General features: G+C 38.8%; 1 protein-coding gene across 1 annotated transcript in view; it reads left to right on the top strand.

Annotated features, from left to right (window-relative positions):
- Positions 1-23,720, top strand: part of KCNH8 (potassium voltage-gated channel subfamily H member 8) — a 580,442-nt gene that overhangs the window by 456,279 nt on the left and 100,443 nt on the right. Inside the window, 4 exon segments of the mRNA XM_040352973.1 lie at positions 5,702-5,901; positions 12,321-12,480; positions 12,483-12,569; positions 21,778-21,992. Of these exon segments, the coding sequence (XP_040208907.1) occupies positions 5,702-5,901; positions 12,321-12,480; positions 12,483-12,569; positions 21,778-21,992 (662 nt within the window).

The following is a 23,720-nucleotide window of genomic DNA, read 5'->3' on the forward strand; positions in this document are numbered from 1 at the left end:
ATCCTAATGCGCAAGGGCCCGGTCCAGCCGGCGCTGCTCTTCGGGGACACACAAACCCACACAAGCAGGATACAGGGGAGGGGGGGAATGATGAGGACGTCATACAGTAGCCATGACAACACATTTTGGAGGCATGGCCTCCTTCCTCATGTCAAGGCCATGCCTCTAAAATGCATTGTAATGACAACTATGTGACGTCCTCACGCTCTTCTCCTGTGTCATGCTCGTGTGGGTTTGTGTGTCCTCGAAGAGCAGCGCCAGCTAGACCGGACGCATGGGCATTATGATCTGCACATCAAGAGTAGTGGTGGATAGCCTCGGATATGCTGCCAGGATCCAGGCAGCTAGGTTGAACATCCATGGCTCCACTTCCCCTGTCGGGATCCCCTGCTGATCCCTCATCCTCTGCCTTGCTAACCCTTGTACACTACCCTGATTTCCCCTTTTATGCTGTACTACAAACTAATGGCCTCTGCACACTGCCCTGGAAACTGCTGACCCTATCCTCTGCCCTGCTAACCCACTGCACACAGCCCTACAGACCGATTGACCTTGCCCGGCTACCTTGCATCCTCTGCCCACATCAAAAAAAAATTCTGCACACCCACACCAGACAGGCTAAATCTGGCACTGCTCTCCGGGCCTCTGTGCCCTCTCCTGACCCACCTTGTCTCAGGCTCCCCCCATCTCATCTCCTGCCAGATGCTGTGAAGGATGCAGTTAGGATCAAGAGTGGGGAAGGGGCCAGTAAATGTGTCATTTACTGGCCCCGTTTATAACTAAAGCATAGTAAACTGTGTAAACAGTGTGAATGAGTGGGAAACACCTAAGTGTAAAAATGGATCACAGGGCATGGCAGTGAAAGGGTTATTGATAGCTTGCTGCATATAGAAAGGGAAAGCTAAAGTCTACTAACTTTAAATAATAAAATAGCTTTTGTAGCAATTATGTATGCTATATCATTTTTAAACAGGGTGGTCCAGCCGTGAAGCCGTGGTGAAGCTCAGCTCCTGCCATTGTTTTAGTTTTGCATAGATTCATATATATATATATATATATATATATATATATATATATATATATATATATATATATATATATATATATATATATATATATATCATATTTGTATTGCTGTCTAACCTCAATGGAACATTGTATCTCTTGCCCTGTCCCATTGATAGCCTGAGCGGGAAAAAAAGGGAATAGTGCCCACTGTAGTAGAATGTCACAGTATGCTAGTAAAAGCCTGATACAGTTTCTAGCCTTCCCCATATTTCTGAAAAGAACATATTTTTGTTGCAGTCTCTATCCCAACTTGAGAGGGATCCCATTACTTTCTGCCCCAACAGGAAGTGAGAACACATTTTTCCAATTGTGACACAGAAGGCAATAAGAAAAAGGCAATGAAGTCTATTCCTGCCCCACACTAATCTTTAAAGAAATCTAAAAAAAAATAAGTAAACCAATCAGCTCCTTTTTTGAGAACTGCCCAAAAAAAGTACACATGTTTTAATTAGTTGCTTTGCAGCCTGGAATGAAGACAGGCAGTTTACTCAGTGCAACTTATCAGATCTAAGTGAAAGATATAACACCAACATGACGATATAACACCAACAAAAAATCAAAAACAGAATCACTAAGTTGGATAAAGGATCACCCCCTTGAGTCGGTATTTTGTTATACCACCTATACTTTAAATACAGCCTTTAGTTTGTTGGGATATGTCTCTATTAACTTTGTACATCTACGTTTTGCAATATTTTCCCACTCTTCTTTGCAAAACTGCTCATGTTCAGTTACATTTGATGGATAGATGCAAGGACATTCACATTGTTCTCCTTCAACCACTGTGTGGTCATTTTTGTCATGTTGGAATGTAAACCTCCTTCCCATTGACACATTTCTGGCAGAGGGCAGCAGATTTTCCTCAAGAATTTGCTGGTATTTTTCCCCATCCATTCTTCCTTCTATCCTGACAAGGACAACGAGTCCCTCCTGCAGAGAACCACCCCCATAACATGATATTACAGCCCTAATGCTTTACTATAGGTATGGTGTTATTTGGATGGTGAGCTGTATTGGATTTCACATATCGTTTAGTGTTGAGGCCAAATAATTACATTTTAGTCTCAACTGACCAAGGCCTCAGAATCTTCAAGGTGTATTTTGGTAAAGCTCAATCAGGACTGCATGTGGCCTTTTTTGAGGAGTGGATTTTTTCTTGCAACCCTCTCATACAATCCACATTTGTGGAGAATTTGTGATATTGTTGTCACATGCACACAATGCAACTCTTTGTCATACCTTCCTGCAACTGCTTCAGAGTTGCTATAGGCTTCTTGGTAGCTTTTGTGACCACTTTCCTCCTGCCCCTTTTATCCAGTTTAGAGCGATGTCTTGATCCAGGGAGGGTCTGTGTTGTACTAAATATCTTCTACTTCTTAATAACAGACTTCACTGTGCTTCTAGGCATTGATAAAGCCTCTGAAATTTTTGTGTATCCATCTCCTGACTATTATCTGTCCACAACTTTATCCCCTTCTATGTCCTCCTCTCTCTTCCCCTCCGTGTCCTCCTCCAGCCCCCCTGCCCCTGATCTGTCAGAATGGAGAGCAGAGGAAGGAGCTGTTAAATCTGTAATTTACCAGTTCCTTCCCTTTCCATTCATAACTAAGCATTGTAAACTGTGTTTACAAAACAGGGTGGATTAGAAAAAGGAAAATATATAAATTGTAAAAAACATTATAAAAAAATAAAATTGTAAAAAATAAATGCTTGTACTCAGTCTTAAAAAAAGTGGTATCGGTACAACCCTTGACTTGCACTATCAGGGACTGAAGTGCTCCAGGAAAGCTCTTTTAATGCTGAGCTAATCAAAATGGCCACAGCTGATCACAGTTGAAAGTGAAATGGCTTTGTGTGCCATTGACAATGTGTATAGCTATACCTAATTGAGTTTACTAGTTATTTTTTGGAGGGGGTGATCCTTTTTTCAACTCAGCGATTCTGTATTTGATTTTTTTTCAGACATGTTTGTGTTATATCTTTCACTTGGGTGTTATAAGTTGCACTGAGTAAATACAGCTGGATAAAACAAAAACTCTGTCTGTCTACATTTCAATCTGGAAAGCATCAAAATGTGATTATTTTAAAGGTGGCAATTCTTTTCTGTACCTACTGTAAATACGAACGTGCTGTTAATGACATCTTTGTCTTAAAATATTTTACATTTGTCACTTTTTCTCATTTTCAGTGAGTCATTGGGGGTTATTTACTAAAGGCAAATCCACTTTGCACTTCAAGTGCAAACTACAAGTGCACTTGAAATTGCACTGAACGTTCACTTGGAAGTTCAGTCGCTGTAGATCCGAGGGGGACATGTAAAATAAAAAACAGCATTTTAGCTTGCACATGATTGGATAATAAAATCAGCAGCGCTTCCCTTCATTTCAGATCTAACGCTCAGATTTACAGCGCCTGCACTTCCAAGTGCACTTTGCAGTTGTAGTTTGCGCTTATAGTGCAAAGTGGATTTGCCCTTCGTAAATAACCCCCATTGTTTATTATGAATTATGTAAACATTTGTAGAGCACTGCAAGGCACATCAGTCAACATTTACCTGTATACACAATTCAATTCAAGTAACAATACAAGCATAGGCATCCTAATCTATTTCTCTTCTGTTCAAAAGCTGTCCAACTCCAATCCTTCCTCAAGGACCACATACAGGATCTGGGGGAAAGCCTGTGTATCTGCCTACTGGAATAAGCTGATTATCTTATTATTTTTTGCTCCAAAACTGTGGAGTTGATTTACTAAAACTGAAAAGTGCAACATCTGGTGCAGCTGTGCATGGTAGCCAATCATCTTCAGTTTCCAATGGAGCAGTGCATACAAGCACATGCAGTGCAAAGGGAGGTCGAAGTGGTATTAAACGCAAAAAGAAAAATGTGTTAAATTGTAGCATACTAATTCTTAGATGTGATGGTTGCATTCATTTTCTTTTTAGGCTCTTTCCTTTATATTCACCTGATGATCCAGTCAGTAAGTCGGCCTTGTTTCAACTTCCTTAAACAGACCAAGCTGTCCAGACAAAGTAGTTAGAAGGTTGATAAAGTTTTTTCAATTAAGAAAAGAGAGGGGATAGTTTGCGGTGCGTTTTGGTTGCAAAATGATAGTGATGAGAAAGCACAATTTCTTTGTTTACAAAATTTACAAAAATGCTTTATTCATAAATACAGAGTATACAAAATATACATTTAATTAGTTTTAAAAAAGGGGGAAAGTGGACAACCAGTTGTTGATTTGATTCGGTGGATTCGGAGTTGAGACAAACCATTTAACATTGACAGTGGTGCTCACAATGGTCAGATTTTTTTATTCATGCAAAACCTTTATCCCAAAAGGGAAATAAACTGTTTGCTGTATTTGCTTATGATTGTCTAGCTGGTGTTCAGTTTCAATTTGTTAGTTAAGTCCATCTAATTGTGCTAGTTTAACATGATCCTCTCCCCATGTGCCTGCTTTACTACTTCATCCAGAATGCAGACAACCTAGGATAGGAAGTGTGTTACTGGCTGGATCACCAGGTGAAATAAATGTCTTAAACTAATGCAGACACCACATTAAAGAATTGGTAAGCTGCAATATATTACATTTTTGTTTTTAGGTTTAATAGCGCTTTAAATTTCTATAGACTGAGAATGCCAAAAGTATCTGGTCCAAAAAAAAAAGTGTTTACACAGGTCTTTATAGTGTTATTAATTCCCTAAGAATCCAATTATTTACAGAACAGAGACATAATTACAGGCTTTTCTGATATTGTAACCTAAAATTGACCCCCTTTTAACCTGCAGTTTACTTCCTTCTGAACTGTATCTACCTGCTTCAAGCCTGAAGCCTCACACACACGCTCGGTTTACTCGGCAAGAACCAGCAAGAAAACTGCTGGCAGAGCTTTCCTGCTGAGTAAACCGAGCGTGTGTACGAGGCTTTCAGGTTTCTCCTCAAGAAAACTGCCTAAAATCTTGACGAGAAAAATAGAGAACCTGCTCTCTATTTTCTCATCGTGATTCTCAGCAGTGTTTTCCTGACGAGAAACCCAATAGTGTGTATACTTACCTGTCGCCGTGGAAACCCGAGCATGCTCAAAATTACTTTGACGCATAGGTAGGGTGCAGCAAGATGGCGGCGACGGCATCGAATGTGATGAGCACATGCTCGTCGTATGCAATGACGTCACCGCGTTCTTGCCATTTAAAAGAACTGTGGTTCTTTTGAATGGAGTGTCTGTACACTCGGGCAGCAAGAGAATCTTGCCAAGAATCTCGTCAGGAAAAACAACGTTTTTTTTCCTGACGAGATTCTGGCCCATGTGTACAGGGCTTGAGCTACCATTCTTTGGTGCACTGTGAAGCACATTTCAAGCATAAGTTTGTACACACCCTTGAATGTGTATCTGAGGTTGCGTTTGCTTTCATTTCATATATGACTTATAATAGGGACAATATAGCTGTGGAGTGATGTGCACACATTCTAGGCATCTGCAAAAAATAGTGAATGCTATTATTGGAAAGTTTATGGTGCCATTTTAACGTAAAGCATTAATGTACTCTGAAAATTAAAAAAAACTTTAACATTTGTTGACTCCATACTCCCCAATAATTTGAAATCTAACAATATTTTCCTATTCATTTAGCCTTGATGCATGCCTTGGTTTTTGGTAACGTGACAGCTATAATCCAGCGATTGTACTCCAGATGGTCACTATATCACACAAGAACCAAGGATCTGAAGGATTTTATACGGGTACACCACCTTCCACAGCAACTGAAGCAGAGAATGCTTGAATATTTCCAAACCAATTGGTCAGTCAATAATGGGATAGATTCTCATGAGGTAATGTACCATTTATATTCTTCATTAGCGAAATTAGAACAGGTTTTTAGCAGGAACTGTTTTAAAAAAAATGCTTTATAAATAAATTATTTAGTGGTGATGCCAAGATGTTTCATGGAAACCATAACTAGTAGAGCAAGAATGTGCAATACAAATTAAATGCTTGCATCTATCAGTCCATAACTTTTCTTCAAGTGTATTCAAGAGCACATTTCATTTAGAGTTTTAAAAAATCAGTAGATAAAAGCATAACCAATGTCAACTTACTGTCCTTATTGTGCTACATCATATTCCCTTGGTATGACTAATGGTGTTTGAAGAGTGAGGCGTTAGACCTTTGCAGTGCTTTGTATTTGAACACTGCCTATCATAATGTACCCATAGACAAAAGATGACAGTTGTGTGTTCCACATAATTTGTCCCGAAGCTGATGACAAGCTCATGTCTTTGGCCAGCTGAACTTTGAATGGGGCGGCAGTAAGCCTTTTTGGGGGAACAGCTGATCAGGCATGTTAGCCTGTCACAATTGCCCTTGTACCTGCAATGATAAACTGCTACATCTCCCATTTTCTACTCCATCCTTTCTTAGAAGATCCGTGCTCAATCGAACTGTCCTTAAAATTATACAATAATCTATATTGCACTTTTTACGAAGAGGCACTTAGATTGTGCTCCAGTGTGAGACTGATTTACTAAAGGCAAATAGGATGTGCACTTTGCAAGGGAATTTAACCTTAGGGCCCTTTCATACACACAGACAGTATATCCGTATTTCATCCATCGATTTTTGGATGAAATACGGACATACATAAATAATAATTATAATAATAATGATATAAAAAGAAGCTGCTACTATAGTAAAATAAAACTGCATCAAAAATATGTTAAAATAAATAAATTTTCAAAACATTAGTAGCACTTAGGAAGTTCATATATAGATATTACAGTCCCACTTGTGTCAATAAATAAAGCAGGGTGTAGGATAACTGATAGTCTACTTTAAAAAAAGTTGTTGAAAAACCCAAATCTTTGCAGATCAAAATAATATCCTTATTGCTTGTCTGGGAATCCCCCAAAGGTAATACACTTACCAGATGGTAACAGGTTAACAGCATATGTTTTACTGGTTGTTCTCAGCAGGTGAGGTTGGATCCGTGGGTGGATGGCTGTCAATAGCACACTGTGCATACCTCCATCTTCTCACCGCTGAAGCGGTGTTCCCGGGTAAGATATTACAGCTGATCAACGGTGTGGGTTGCTGAGTGGTCACGCCCTGACGCATTTCCTCATTGCTTTCGTCAGATTGCGTCCTCTAAAGATGGAGGTATGCAGAGTGTGCTATTAACAGCCATCCAACATCCACCCACGGATCCAGCCTCACTTGCTGAGAACCAGTAAAACATATGCTGTTAACCTGTTACCATCTGGTAAGTATATTACCTTTGGGGATTCCCATACAAGCAATAAGAATGTTTACTATGACCTCTAAGCTAAGAGAAAATTTCCTTTGCAAAGTGCAAATTTTCTTGCAAAGTAAACAGCCTTTTTTGCCTTTAGTAAATCAACTACTTCGGGCATCAACATGTGAGGAGGCTATCCACATTATTCTGACTTGTCTTTTATATTATGGAGTCACATTTAGGGACAATACTGGGGCATATAGTATACTGATTATGTATTCTTACATCTGATTAAATGCAAATTGCTATTTTGGACAGTTTATGTTTCAAATACCTTTGTAGTAAGTGGCCTTTATGTAGCTTACTTAATAGAGCAAAAGAATTGTGTGCAAATTATAGATACCCATTCATAGTAAAACTGATATCTGATAAGTTGCCTGTGAGCTTTTCACATTATCCATGTCCTGCAGCATTTTGCAGATAAGCCTATGTGATAAGCAACCTCAATGGTTAGTAGCAAGCAAGGGGGAGGGAAGACCATATTCTTGGTATGGAATGACAGGTAGATATTTTTGTGCCAAAGTTATACCAGGATTTGGGGGTAACCGGCCACTTGATAGCTATGGTGTAGTGAGTGACAAGCAAGTACCTGCAGATGCCTATTAGTGTGGGTAGCAATGCCAGTCTGAACTGATCGCTGCCGCACATTCACTTTAACCAAATTGTGATGAAATACACATGGGATAACATTTAAGTTTTTATTTATACAAAGAGATAAATACAGCGTATCCAGATACAAATATGAGCATCAATTCCAATTTCACACAAAAAAATAAATAATAAAATACAATCTTTCCAATACATGTGTTTCACTAGTACTTGGTACACTTCAAGATTGAGACAGGAGATATAGTGGGTCCTCAGTGAGTTTGAAATTAAAGTAACAAAAATATACATAATATCCCCAAAAAAATATATAATGCGGCATAATATGCAAGGCTGATAATTGTGGGAAAAGAAAAGCACTGATGCTTACCATTACCAACACACATGACAATGCCAAGCTGCCAAACTGCCAACGCTCCCTTATGGCAAACATAGGAGACATATGTGGGTGGATGAGTTGATGCTGAGTAACAACTATAAAAAATATAAAAATTACAAATATACAGTATCTCACAAAAGTATTTGTAATATTTTATCATATCTTCACTGAAGAAATTATACTTTTCTACAATGTAAAGTAGTGAATGGGCCAAAAGTGTCAATATTTTGTGTGGCCATCATTATTTTCCAGCACTGCCTTAACTCTCTTGGGCATGGAGGTCACCAAAGCTTCACAGGTTGCCACTGAAGTCCTCTTCCACTCCTCCATGGTGACATCACAGAGCTGGTGGATGTTAGACCTTGCGCTCCTCCACCTTCCATTTGAGGATGCCCCACAGATGCTCAATAGGGTTTAGGTCTGGAGACATACTTGGCCAGTCCATCACCTTTAGCCTCAGCTTCTTTAGCAAGGCAGTGGTCATCTTGGCAGTGTGTTTGGGGTCATTATCATGTTAGAATACTGCCCTGTGGCCCAGTCTCCGAATGGGAGGGGATCATGCTCTGCTTCAGTATGTCACAGTACATGTTGGCATTCATGGCTTTCCCTCAATGATCTGTAGCTCCCACAGTGCTGCCATACTCATGCAGCCCCTGACCATGACACTCCCAACACCATGCTTGACTGTAGGCAAGACACACTTGTATTGGTACTCCTCATCTGGTTGCCCGCCACACACGCTTGACACCACCATCTGAACCAATTAAGTTTTCTTGGTCTCATCAGACCACAGGACATGGTTCCAGTAATCTAAGTCTTAGTCCGCTTGTCTTCAGCAAACTTTTGCAGGCTCTCTTGTGCATCATCTTTAGAAGAGGCTTCCTTCTGGGGCGAAAGCCATGCAGACCAATTTGATGCAGTGTGTGGCGATATGGTCTGAGCACTGACAGGCTGAGCCCACACCTTCAACCTCTGCGCAATGCTGACAGCACTCATATGTCTATTTCCCAAAGACAACCTCTGGATATGACACTGAGTATGTGTAATCAACTTCTTTGGTCAATTATGGTGAGGCCTGTTCTCAGTGGAACCTGTCCTATTAAACTGCTTTATGGTCTTGGGCCACCGTGCTGCAGCTCAGTTTCAGGGTCTTGGCAATCTTCTTATAGCCTACGAGCCATCTCATGTAGAGCAACAATTCTTTTTTTCAGTTCCTCAGAGAGTTCTTTCCCTTGAGGGGCCATGTTGAACTTCCAGTGACCAGTATGAGAGAGTGAGAGCAATAACACCAAATTTAAGACACCTGCTCCCCATTCACACCTGAGACCTTGAAACATAAACGAGTCACATGACACTGGGGACAGAAAATGGCTAATTTGGCCCAATTTGGACATTTTCACTTAGGGGCAAACTTATTTTTGTTGCCAGCGGTTTAGACATTAATGGCTGTGTGGTGAGTTATTTGAGGGGACAGCAAATTTACACTGTTATACAAGCTGTACACTCACTACTTTACATTGAAGCAATGTGTAATTTCTTCAATGTTGTCACATGAAAAGATATAAAAAAATATTAAAAAAATGTGAGGGGTGTACTCACTTTTGTGCGATACTGTATGTATATCAAGGAAAGGGGCTTATAACCATGTGATAGAGGGGAGAATAAGAAAGAAAGGGGAGCACACTGAGAGGGAGAAACAGGGAAAAGGAAGGGGAGGGAAGAGGAATAAGGGAAAGGAAGGGTAATATACATACAGTGGGTGAAAGAAAGGTGATCAAGGGACAGAAAAGTGGGGGAGGATTTAAGGAGGGGGAGAAAAGGAATAAAATAAGGGAATGGAAAAGGGGGGGTAGGGGGAAAGAGAGACAGGGAGAAGAGGGAGGCGAGAGGGAAAAAGGAGAAAATATGGGGGGGAAAGAAAAAGGCGAAGGGAAGGGAGAGGGGGTGAGGGGAGGGGGTGAAAATGAATGCAATAGCCCAATAAATGTTTATAAATATGGCTAACCTAAAATAACCTTACAAAGCCAGGGGGAAGTAGGGCTGCAAGGGCACACAGGAAGGTGCACTACCTCGACATACAATTCAGGTGAAAAAAGATGGATGGAAACAGCTTGTGTGACTTCAACAGAGACTGCTGCACATTGACCTAGAGATCTAAAATGAATAGGTCTCAATCTGGCTAGGATAGATGGAGAAAGGTCTGTTGTAATACTGGCTCACTGTCCAACAGTAGTAAACATCAACCAATGGACCCATAATGGGTAAAACAGAAGATTGTACTTGAACCACAGCTTACCTGGGTGTCAATTGATTATCATGTCCCCCCTGGCAAACATCCACCACAGTAATAAGCTGGCTAGAGCCTGCTTAAATAGTTCCCAACCCGGTGATCATAGCACACGCCGACCACTGTCAGCGTGTTATGTCTCCGGGTCTGATCCCCCACAGTGGCATGCGTGCAAAGATCATGGTCAAAGGGCCAAGAAGCCCAAGCCGCAACAAGTGCAGGGGAGGGGAGGTCTCAAAAGGCACTTGGGTGACACGCCCCAACCTAGATGATCACATGCCCACCAAGAAAGGGAAGAAAAGGGAACACGCAAACGGTGTCAACAGCTCATGTGTGGGGACACCTTAAAGCAGGCATGTCTCCAGGGATGCCATTGGATGACTGTTCTGTCTATCATAGGAGGAGGGACTTTGTATTAAAGAGGCCACAGAGTAAACAAGAGATTCTCCTGTTTGTAATCTGTCGGCACTCGTCCCGCCCCCCTCCAAGGCTGTATTTATGGCACATGTGAGGCTGCATTTCTGGCACATGTGAGGCTGCATTTATGGCACATGTGATGCTGCATTTTGCATGTGGCAGCATGTGGATGGGACGGAATTCATGGCCACATGTGAGGCGGAAATTCATGGCAATGGTAAGCCTGTGCCGTGTTAACGCCGATAAATAACGGTATATCCAAATAACACGCCCAAGCACATCTTTGGTCCTGAGCAGCGCTCTGGGATTCATTGGGGCCACAAAAGAAATATATACAGTATATCCAAAATAACACGCCCAGCTATTCTCTTCACCACACACAGTCTCAAAGGCAAGAGAATTCTGTTGGAGGCCATGTATTAGTGCTCGGAACAAACACACTTAGACCAAATTTACATCGTTCAAAGAATGTCAGGCAAAATAGTCGGCCCTCGAGCATGTTTACTTCATCAAATCTGGCCCTCTTTGAAAAAAGTTTGGACAGCCCTGCCTTAAAGCAACAGTACCCCATTATTTTGAAGATGCTTGAATCACTATATACAACATGAACATCATAGTGCTAATTATGTAATGGTATACTGGAATGTCAAAGTGTAACCAGATCAATATTTTACAAAACATATAACCCCCTGTTAACCTGCAATGGATGCATAATCTGGACAGGATTAACCACATTTAAAAAAAAAATATTTTGCAAAAAATATGTATACATGGTTGGTTGCATAATTCTTTATATCTTTCTTTGTTCAGAATTTACCAGGCCTAACTTTGCTGGTCGCAATGATACATTTAGCAAATTCTAGGCTGTAGATGACAACACAACTAAATCCTTTTCTGTCTCATTATAAGCTTCATTCAGTTTAAAATAATATTACAATGTGGTAGAGTAACCAAAGTTCTTCTTTAAAACTAAAACATTTCTTGCATGCTGCAAAATGTTGTCCAAGTGTCTGTATTGTCTGTTCTCTTTTCAGTAACATTTCTAGCTATTCTGATTGCCATAACTTGTCTGCATTCAGAAATCTATTTAGATTTTCATTACAACAGTAGCTGCAGGATTATTTATTTTTTAAATGACACAAGTATCCAAGTTAGAAAATCCGTAGGAGAGATTTGTTACATCTCTAAATGGTTGAAAGCTTGATATCATGCTAAGCCTGAAATGATACATTTTTCTAAGCTGCATTAATTCCATGTCTGAAATTGACAGCTCCTGAAAGAGTTTCCAGATGAGTTACGTTCGGATATAACCATGTACTTGAACAAGGAGATTCTACAACTATCCTTTTTGAGAATGCTAGCCGTGGGTTGCCTCAGGTCTCTGTCTCTTCATATCAAAACTTCTTTCTGTGCTCCTGGAGAGTACCTACTTCGCAGGGAGATGCATTGCAGGCAATTTATTTAGTGTGCTCAGGTTCCATGGAAGTTCTGAAGGATGGGATGGTGTTGGCTATTCTAGGTATGTACTGTAATAAATGTTTCAATGCAATATCTTGAAACCTGCTGTAAAATGACCAATAACATCAAACCTTTGGATTGCATTCTAATTTTCTAATCTGCATGTGTATTCTAGCTCAGTTTGGTAGAACATATTAAAGCAAACACAGCTATTAGATTATACCCAAATCTGGAGCCTGCTGGTAATTAATACAGAAAAACTGTTACAAGCGTTTGTTTTTGTATAGGTTTGTAATAGTTTATAATTTATCAGCCGTAAAAGATATATATTGATCCAGTTCTATAAACATTTATATATCAATATATGCATTTTTTTAATGCAAGCAGTGTTTATGGCCTGAATTTAGCTTGGTATAAACACAATCTGTACAGAGATTATAGAGGGGGAGGCCATAGCAACACACATAGCTAATAAAATGTGCTGCAGTCCAAGGAACATGCTGATATCAGAAAAGAATAGAGGGACACAGCAATAAACTCAACTAATCAGTGTGTTGCTTCTTTCATTTACTGTCAAGCCACAAGGTAAGCATTTGGAGGGGAACTGTGGGTGAAAGTGTTGCATAGAAAAAAAACTGCTAAGCTGGCTATGCTGTGGGGCACAGCTATGTAAATATTTAGCTGTTTGCCTAGAGTTTTTAATTTACATGTCTGGTAGGAAATATAAGGGCTGCTATTTCTGACCTCTTCCTAAAAATGATAATATTTTTGGCTGTTATACTAACCCTCTCCTTCAATACTTTAGGTCACTGACCTGGAACAAGCCAAAAACTGTGTGCATACTTGTTCTAGGTCTGCTGCTTAAAGTATTAAATCCATCAACTAATACTAATGAGAAATGTAATGAGCCTAATGCCTCGTACACATGATCGGGTTTCCCAGCGGACTTTTTACTGCTGGCTAAGCCAAGAACCGACTCGGTCAGTCTTTTCCCCCTACACACGGACGGTTTTCCTGACAGGAAAACTGCGGTGGAGCTTTGGCCGGGGATCCCGGCCGTGTGTATGCTCCATCGCAGTTTTTCCCACAAAAATCAGCCGGATTTCCCAGCAAGAAAAAAGAGAACTGGTTCTCTTTTGCGGATTTTGGGCAGTTTTCAGGAAAATCTGCGAGGAGCATACATACCCAGCCAAAAGCTCTCCTCAGGCCTTGTACACACGACCGAGTTTCTCGGCAAAAACCAGCAAGAAACTTGCTGGGAGATATTTTTTTGCTGAGGAAACCGGTCGTGTGTACATTTTCGTCGAGGAAACTGTCGAGAAACTCGACGAGCCAAAAAGAAAGCATGTTCTCTATTTCCTTGACGGGAATGGAGAAAATTGGCTTGTCAAGTTTCTCGACGGCTTCACAAGGAACTCGACGAGCAAAACGATGTGTTTCGCCCGTCAAGTTTCTTGGTCGTGTGTACGAGGCCTCCACAGTTTTCCAATCGGAGGAAAACTGATTGTGTGTTACGAGGGTTGAGGGCTTGAGGGCTGGTTCAAATCTGTTTTAGATGTGTTGTGGTTTAGGCCCACCTACATTCGTTTTAGGCATGTTACCATATTACACTATGCAACATGTGTTGTCATGAAAGCACATCAAATATGCAAGAAGCAGGATTATTTAATGTACTGCACACAAAACACAGAGGTGTAAACAGTGCTGTAGGGCCATGTCAGACAAGTGATACTGTAGCTTATATCACCTCAACAATAACAGAACCTCTGAGAGACAACCTACCTCCAGAGGCCAAACCGACAGATGTTGTTCACTCACTGCTCCCTCTCTAGAGAGTGTGATTCTGTAGTATTCAAGGGTTCATTTTTAAAGCTTTTTTTCTATATGACATATGAATACAGTATATGCAAAGATTATATCTGTTAAAAAAAAGTTAAACAATATTTCTAAAAGCTAATAACATGACAGTTGTTCAATAAACAGTGCTTTCGCAAACTAAATGTTTTTCCGTTATGGTTTGCATCAACTTTCACAGTACTGTATAGACTTAAATTAATGAGTCTCTTGATTGATTTTTACAGTAGTATAGATTTCTCAATGCTCAGTTAGAGACATCCACTCTTTCTCTAACTTCTATTTTCTTGTCTTGAATTGTTATAGAATTCCTCTATATCTAGAAGACCGTGTTAATAATTAGGCATAGGCATATTGTTTTTGTAAAAAATACATTGAAACCAAAATTGTTTGTCTTTACCTATAATTGTTCCTATATTGTATGTTTTTTTTTTTTTTTTATATTTTACTTACAGTATGTAAACTCCAAATAAAATATTTATTGTAAATAAAAAAAACTCTCTAAATGAAAACTGTTCTCACAGTTGTCTGGAACATTATATAAGCAATAATAAATGGTGAAATAAGGAATAAACAAAGTAGCAGCGCTAAGTTCAGTGAATGAACAAAAATAAATATGTAAAAAAATACCCCTGTGAAAGAGTGTATCATACATATACTTAAAAAAAATGTGTGTATACATATATATATATATATATATATATATATATATATATATATATATATATATATATATATATATGAACATACACATAAATATAAACTAAAATAGTTGAATGTTCAAAAACGTTCATCCAGTGGTCAAAAAATAAGTAGTAACAAGCCAAGTCCATAAGTGATTACATTTCAAGTGATTGAACTTTCAAGTGTCCACTTAGGCCCCGTACACACGACCAGTTTCCTCGGCAGAATCAGCTTCCGACCGAGTTCTCGCTGAATTCTGCCGAGGAAACTGGCCGTGTGTACACTTTCGGCCGAGGAAGCCGACGAGGAGCTCGGCGAGGAAATAGAGAACATGTTCTCTATTTCCTCGTTGTTCTATGGGAGCTCTCGTCCCGCCGAGCTCCTCGGCGGCTTCAGTGCTGAACTGGCCGAGGAACTCGATGTGTTTGGCACGTCGAGTTCCTCGGCCGTGTGTACGAGGCCTCAGTCTTCTTGAACAATCTTGCTTAAGACCTTCCACCACACCATAAGTGCTCAGTGACTCCACACCCTAAGGAATTGCACTTACCAATAGGACATGCCTCGCACTCACATGCTTGGCAATACAGCAAAGTCTCCAAAGGCATTAAACGACTCCACCAGGGTTCCAATACCTCAATGTTGCTCAACATGTAAAAATAAAATGGCTCCAATAGTGAAGTATATCAAAACTATTTATTAAAAACAGCACAAGAGGCCTTCAAACATTGCACTCACATATATTAAAACAAACAGAGGCACTTCAACAGTAAACTCGGCAGCGGGCCCCAAAACCAGAGACAAACTTGCGGAAAAACTTGTGGAAGAACCTTGATGTATTATGGTCTCGGCAGACACAAAGTTTAACCATAAGTCTCACCCCCGCTCTGTTTGTTCTCTTCTTCACTTCAAAGCACTGCACACTCAGTGGTCGGTGGTCCGAACGTAATGGAACGCTGTGTAACCATTCCCAGACCAGTTTCGTCTCTCAGGACTTCTTCAATGGGATTGGTTTCACAGTTTAATACCCCATCCATACGTTAACCCGAACGTGTATCGCATTGCATCTGTATGTGCTCCGCGTTCCCACGACCACACTGAATACGTTTGTGAACCCAGACGTACAACGTAATGTGTCTATACATACTCCGTGTCTCCACGACCATAAAACATTAGGTATGACCCCGCTTGCAGTGATCATAGGGAACATGAGCATTGTATATTTGTTAATACACAATACTTGAAACCTTTACGGCCTAACCTGCATATCAGATAAAGTGCATTAATATAACAATATACCTTACAAACAATAAAATTGCATCACCTGGAAGCAAAATAAAAATAACTAAAAACATATGTGGATTGGAAAAAAGAAAAAGAGAAAGCATATACTCATATACATATCATATGCATACTGAACATATGGAGATAATCATATACTCTCCCTGTAATAAGCAACAACGCATATTCTGTCAAGAAGATTAAACTAAAAGTTGCATAATGCCGATCAAAGTGGTTAAACTTTGTGTCTGCCGAGACCATAATACATCAAGGTTCTTCTGCAAGTTTTTTTACGCAAGTTTTTACTGTTGAAGTGCCTCTGTTTGTTTTAATAGATGTGAGTGCAATGTGTGAAGGCCTCTTGTGCTGTTTTTAATAAATAGTTTGGATATACTTCACTATTGGAGCCATTTTATTTTTACATGTGGAGCAACATTGAGGTATTGGAACACCGGTGGAGTCGTTTAATGTCTTTGGAGACTTTGCTGTATTGCCAAGCATGTGAGTGCGAGGCATGTCCTATTGGTAAGCGCAATTCCTTAGGGTGTGGAGTCACTAAGCACTTATGGTGTGGTGGAAGGTCTTAAGCAAGATTGTTCATGAAGACTAAGTGGACACTTGAAAGTTTAATCACTTGAAATTTTATCACTTATGGACTTGGCTTGTTACTACTTATTTTTTGACCACTGGATGAAGGTTTTTGAACATTTAATTATATGTATTCAACTATTTTCATTTATATTTATGTGTATGTTCATATATATATATATATATATATATATATATATATATATATATATATATATATATATACGCACATATTATTTTTTTAGTATATGTATGATACACTCTTTCACAGGGGTATTTTTTTACATTTTTATTTTTGTTTATTCACTGAACTTAGTGCTGCTATTTTGTTCACTCAGAATTATTTCATATGGAATATTATATAGTATATATAATATATTTATATTATTAGTATAAACTTAAAAATACATGATTTGTTTACAAGTGAGTATTCATTTTTCTAAATGACCATACTACTACTTTAGTAAATCAAAATCAATAAGTTTTGTATTTTTTCAATAGGTTTAGTTTGCAGAAATACCTTCATTGATATCTTTTTTAACAGAAGTTCTAAAGAAGCATTTCACTTTTTAGCTTTTCTCTTATTAAAAACATGCTTTCTCAGTTTTTAACAGCATAGACTTAAAATAATAGGTCTCTGCATTAACCATTTCTCACATTATATAATTGTGGTCTGGAATACAATATTATATGCATAAACCGAAAAGTACATGATTAGTTTGGAAGTGCACTGCCTGTAATGAAAATCACAATGATGTACAGTATTTAAAAGCAAACCAATCATTGTCATCTCCCAAATGACCAGTTCTTGAGCTATAGACAAGGTATGATAGCATAATGTAGCATAATTTTGTGATGATTGTGTGCTCCTCATAGGGCTGACAGCTTCTCATTAGCTCTTCAGCTATAGAACCGCAGCTATTTTTAAATGAGTCATAATCAGTACTATATGGGGATATCTTAGCAGTGAAATGTAGAAATAATGGGAATTAAGTAAATCTGGAGTGTTCAGTTATTATAATATAAACATATTTTTCAGTGCAAGTCTAATGTTCAGCTTTGTTTCGACTAGCAGTACATTGGTGACATTATCGTACTTCATCAGCTCAGTGTCATGTGTCAGTTTTAGCAAAAATTATTTTGTTTGAAAAGAGTTGAAAAGCATTAGAGCCTCTTTCAGATTTTGAAAATTTAAAGCCAATTGTGTTATACATGAGGCATGTGGAATAAGGAAGTACAGGCCAGTGTACAGAATGCGGCAATGTGAAAAAGAGTATACGGTGAACTGCATGTGCAATTTGAAAAGAAAAGAAAAAGAGAAAAAGTAATATCCACTATGTGATTAGCCTGCCAGCACTAGAATATGTTTCACACCAAATAAAACAAAATTAAACAAAATGTAATGCAGTGCTGATTGAGCATTATAAACTAATCACTCCTATTAATATTTAAATTACACAAAAAAAAATATAATGTTATAAACAGTGAATCATATTCCGTGACCATATAAACTCACAAAGTGTCCATGAAGCACAAAAACATTATATAAATCGTGAAAAATGTGCAAACATATCACTCATAAAGTGCTGTCTTCCATATTAATGTTATTCAAAAATCCCCTGTGCTCTTTACTGATGTTTACAGGAAATGTGCGCCCTTTCATATTGTCCTCCAACCTGTTCAATTTCACAGAAGACCTCTTAAACTACAGGAGGCCAGAAATTGCTCAAAAGATCACACAAAGGGTTACACTCTCCAATTTCTCTCCATATATGTGGTTCCAAAAGAGAAAACAGAAATCCTAGGCCCGGATTCTCGCACGAGTTACGCCGGCGTATCTCCAGATACGCCGTCGTAACTCTGAGTCCGAGCCGTTGTATCTATGCGCCTGATTCTTAGAATCAGTTACGCATAGATTTGTATTAGATCCGACCAGCGTAAGTCTCTTACGCCATAGTATCTTAACTGCATATTTACGCTGGCCGCTAGGGGCGTGTATGCTGATTTACTCCTAGAAATATGTAAATCAGCTAGATACGCAAATTCACGAACGTACGCCCGGCCGACGCAGTACAGATATGCCGTTTACGTTAGGCTTTTCCTGGCGTAAAGTTACCCCTGCTATATGAGGCGTAGATGCGGCGTACCAATGTTAAGTATGGACGTCGTTCCCGCGTCAAATTTTGTAAATTTTACGTCGTTTGCGTAAGTCGTTCGCGAATAGGGCTGGGCGTCATTTACGTTCACTTCGAAAGCATCTTCTTGCGGGTTAATTTGGAGCATGCGCACTGGGATACTTTCACGGACGGTGCATGCGCCATTCGTAAAAAGCGTCATTTACGTGGGGTCACGCTACGCCGCCGCAACTTTCGTTTGAGAATACGGCACTTGCCTGTAAAAGTTGCGGAGGCGTAATGTAAATAGGATACGTTACGCCCGCACAAAGATACGTGATTCTACGTGAATCCGGGGCCCTAGTGTTCACTGCAGCAAAAACAGTTATCCCATCCACTTTCCACCCAGTGCTCTAAAGCTACACATCTTCTTACCTAAAGACCTCTTCACTTATCAGGAGCCCATAAGAACTTAATGGATATAAAAGGATAGAGAACGTCAAACCCTTATCATGCACAGCCAGCTCAGCTCAAGAGAAAGAGAGAATCTCATAGTGCTCATTGTAGTATTTATTAGAATTTTCCACACAAATAAAATATGCACACATAAGGCTTAAAATACATTCATCTCCAATTTTTTCAAAAGATAGTACACATAGCACTGACAATGTATAACGCTCTGCACTGATAACTCCTTACATACTACATCCTACATTGTTATGACATAATCAGCGTCACTTTACTGGTGCATTGCATTGATACGCCTATAGCGGGCGTTAAAATCACGGTAAAACACTGCTATTTTACCGTGATTTTACTGGGATTTTAACGCTCCGCTATAGGCGTATCCAGTGTAAAAGGGGTCTAATGAATAAACATCAGTGGCTGTCCTAGCTTCATTCAGCAAGAGCCCACAGCGTAGCACACGCCGCATGTCACTGGAGAGCGCATTGAACACATTTTATAAGTGGTCAGAAACTTGTAAATAACTCATGAAAGAATAAAGTTACGTTAAAACCAAGCACACCATTGTTTTTCTTGTGAAATTCACAATAAGTTTGATGTTTCAAATGACCCTCTTCCTATTGAAAAAACAAAAGTTGGATTCAAAATGGCCGACTTCAAAATGGCCGCCATGGTCACCACCCATCTTGAAAAGTTTCCCCCCTCACATATACTAATGTGCCACAAACAGGAAGTTAATATCACCAACCATTCCCAAAGTAAATGTATTTACAATTATCTGTGGCTATTGAAGAAATGAAAGCTCTTGTACCTAAAGTTCAGTTTTTACCTAGCTTGGAAAAATATTACACACAGATTGGATATTCCTAATTTTGCATTCTCTTCTACAACCAGATATTTGTATCAAATATTTTGTGCATTTGAAATTTTTAAGAAAATTATCATTTGCATTTTGCAAGTAAACAAAAATAAAATCATACATATAGTAGTTAACAAATTTTAGAGCAGAAACACTATCATCGAGCTCAAAGTAACAATTCTTACAAAACAAACCCAAGCTGATTCAGTGGGGAATAATATATATAAAATAAATGTGATCTTAGCTTCTTAATTTTTAACTGTATAATTCACATTCCATTGAAAAGTGAAACTAGATCAGTAATTCTACAATTTGAAATTAAATCTAAAGACAAAAGTGTAGCTATGTGTATCTAGGTTGCCTAATCACTCAGCCCAAAATGTAACTACAGTAGGTGGAAAGAACCCAAGCAGTACAGGAGGTCTCTCAATGCTGACAACCCTGTAGTATACATCCTCCAGGCTAAACTAGGATAACAAAATGCAGAAAAAAATACTAAATGTGATAGTATACCGCATCTGCCATAAGCCTTTCTTATGCACACAACTACTTAGTAAGTAATAGAAACAACTAGAGACAAAAAATAAAGCAAAAACAGAACTATAAGCAACAAAACTGTTATTTTACAGTTATTTCTGAAGACAAGATTTGGTAATCTTGCATTTTTGTCCAAGACAGCCAGGATAATGCTAAGTATTGTACAGTGTTTGTCAGAAATTGCAATTATGAGATATAGGGTTTTATCTTCTGTTTCCTATTGTTCCTTTTTGTTATTTGCAATATAAAAATAAAATACCCATATCATTTTCAAAAATGCTTATTAATTATCTATGCAGTATCATATGACCTTCAAACATTGCCTTTGCCACTGTAGAAGAGATAAAATCACATACAATCATTGAATGTCAAAAGAGTGAATTAAGCTGTGCCCTGCTTTACTGGAAATTGACCTGTATAAATATTAGGCAAAGTAATAGGTTTGTTGTAGAGGAGAGGCCTTGGGCAGTCAATAATCACTTTCTCTAAGCAGGCCAGGAGTCAAGGACAAGTGCCACCAAAAGATTCCATGTGACAGTGTTCAAGTCTGATAATTGGTTGTTCAGTAACCGCACACCACATTGTGAAAATGTCTGTGGAAAGTAACGTGTTCCCCCTTTTTCTAGAATTTCTGGACCTTTTTGTGGCATGACAGAACGACACAGGAAGGATAAGCAATAGGAAAATACTGACTGTGTTTGGCCCCTTCTCTAAAGTAAACTTGTTATTTGCCTTCACTATATTTTAGCTGTATTCCAGTACAAATAAAGCCAAAGAGCCTCCTGTGAACTAGAAGTAAACATCATCCATAAATAGATATCTACAATACAAGTCTTGCAATGACAGTCTGCCAGTGCAGTATTTTGTTGATGTGGCCTTTATACTTACAGGTAAAGGAGATTTAATTGGAGCAACTTTATCAATTAAAGATCAAGTAATAAAAACCAATGCGGATGTGAAAGCTTTGACCTACTGTGATCTACAGTGTATTATCCTCAAAGGCCTTTATGAAGTTCTGGACTTTTATCCAGAATATGCACATAAATTTGTAGAAGACATTCAGCAAGATCTTACATATAATCTTCGGGAGGGTCATGAAAGTGATGTAAGTATATATGTTAATGACCATAAATCATAAACACATATAGATATAAATCTTCTGTCAAGCTTGATTACTTGCTACATCATTTATAGAATTATACTATTCTTGTATTACAGAATATCAAAATGCTAATTTTACTCTAAGATGACAAAAAAAATTCAAAATACAATAACAAGTAAACATGTGTTTTAGGTAGAAATTTGTCTTTGATTTCCAAGTAATTATGACTATATCTCATTGTGTCTCAGAGTTCTTTTCCTTTTTTTTTCTCTTGTGTTTGAGAGAAAGTGGGTTTGTTTAATATCGGGATCAGCATGGTATTTTCTTAATCTACATGTAATTGTATCTTCAGCTTAATTTTGGGCTGAAATGCAATCTACCTATACAGTAATTTGTAAAAGTAATTTGCAGACAAGGGTATACGTGAAGACTGGGCATGGGTTAACTGCTACAGCTTAATAAATAGTTTACATTTAATTTCATTGTTTAAGCCATTCATTACCATGCATTGCTATCCATTTTTAACCCCAGGTCACCATACCATATTGCTATTGATATTTTTAACTTTTTTAATCATGCTACACTATTTTTTAATTTGAATTTTTCCAGTTAGTTACATAACCCCCAAACCATACTTCCCCTGTAAGCATAGCACCCATAAAATAAAAAGATGGTGCTGCTGATTTTGTACACTGCACCACAGTTGTGCAAATCTTTATGTATCTGTGGGTGGGTGTGTGTGTGGGGGGGGGGGGGTGTATAAAATTTTTGGTTCATTTATTTATTGTTTTATTTTTATATATTGTAAGAATTATGAAGAAATATCACGGTCTGTTCAGTTTTAAGATAAAGAAAGACATTGAGAACACAGAGCTCAGTATGAATTGCTTTTATTTTTATTCTCAAACTGAAGAAATAGTAAGCATGTCATTCATGTTTACTATCTATTGTATTGTAATGAGCACTTGTGTTCATTACGAAAATTTAAGGAACTATCTGGAATATATTTACCAATCCTCCACTGAACAGATCAGATCCTGTGCACCAATGCACGTTCCACTCTGTGCCCCTTCTACAACCTGCTGTTTCTGCTGGTACAGTTAGGGGGAGAGCAACAGGAATCAGATAGCATGTTTGCAGGGGACACGGACAGGAGTTGATTGTCACCGCTTTGTGACAGCTAGGGCAGAATATGGGTCAGCAGTGTGAGTAGGGGGGGGGGAGGCTTAGATTTTCATTAACAGCTGTAATCAGAAGCTTGTCAGCCACTGATCACAGCTATTCACTAATTGGCAGACTGTGGAAGACCCCTCTGCTATAAGCTCATGGTCACAGAGAGATGCAATGTCCAACCAGTGTCTTTAAAACCACATGGAGATTTCTGTATAATAGTACTTACAGCATGCTCCAAAAGTGTAGGAAAGTAGAGAAAAGGACAACCCTTCTTAAGTTGTATTTTCTATTTGATCTTGTCACCTGGTCACAAGTAGAGACATGATTACATGGTTAAATGCATTGCACTGCACTGTACTGGACAGCCTTGACAAAACAACTCACTACATAGACAGGGCAATTAAACTTGTGTCCCGAGTGTTTAGTTTACACCAGCATATTGTGCATGGGTCATGCACTACTTTTTTCACCACAGTGTGTTGTGGTGTAGTACACCACATTGCAATGCACTGCCGAACATAAAGGTGAATTAAATTTAATTTTGACACTTCAGTGAAG

Source organism: Rana temporaria, chromosome 5 (genome assembly GCF_905171775.1).
Source record: "Rana temporaria chromosome 5, aRanTem1.1, whole genome shotgun sequence".
Classification (NCBI taxonomy): Eukaryota; Metazoa; Chordata; class Amphibia; order Anura; family Ranidae; genus Rana; species Rana temporaria.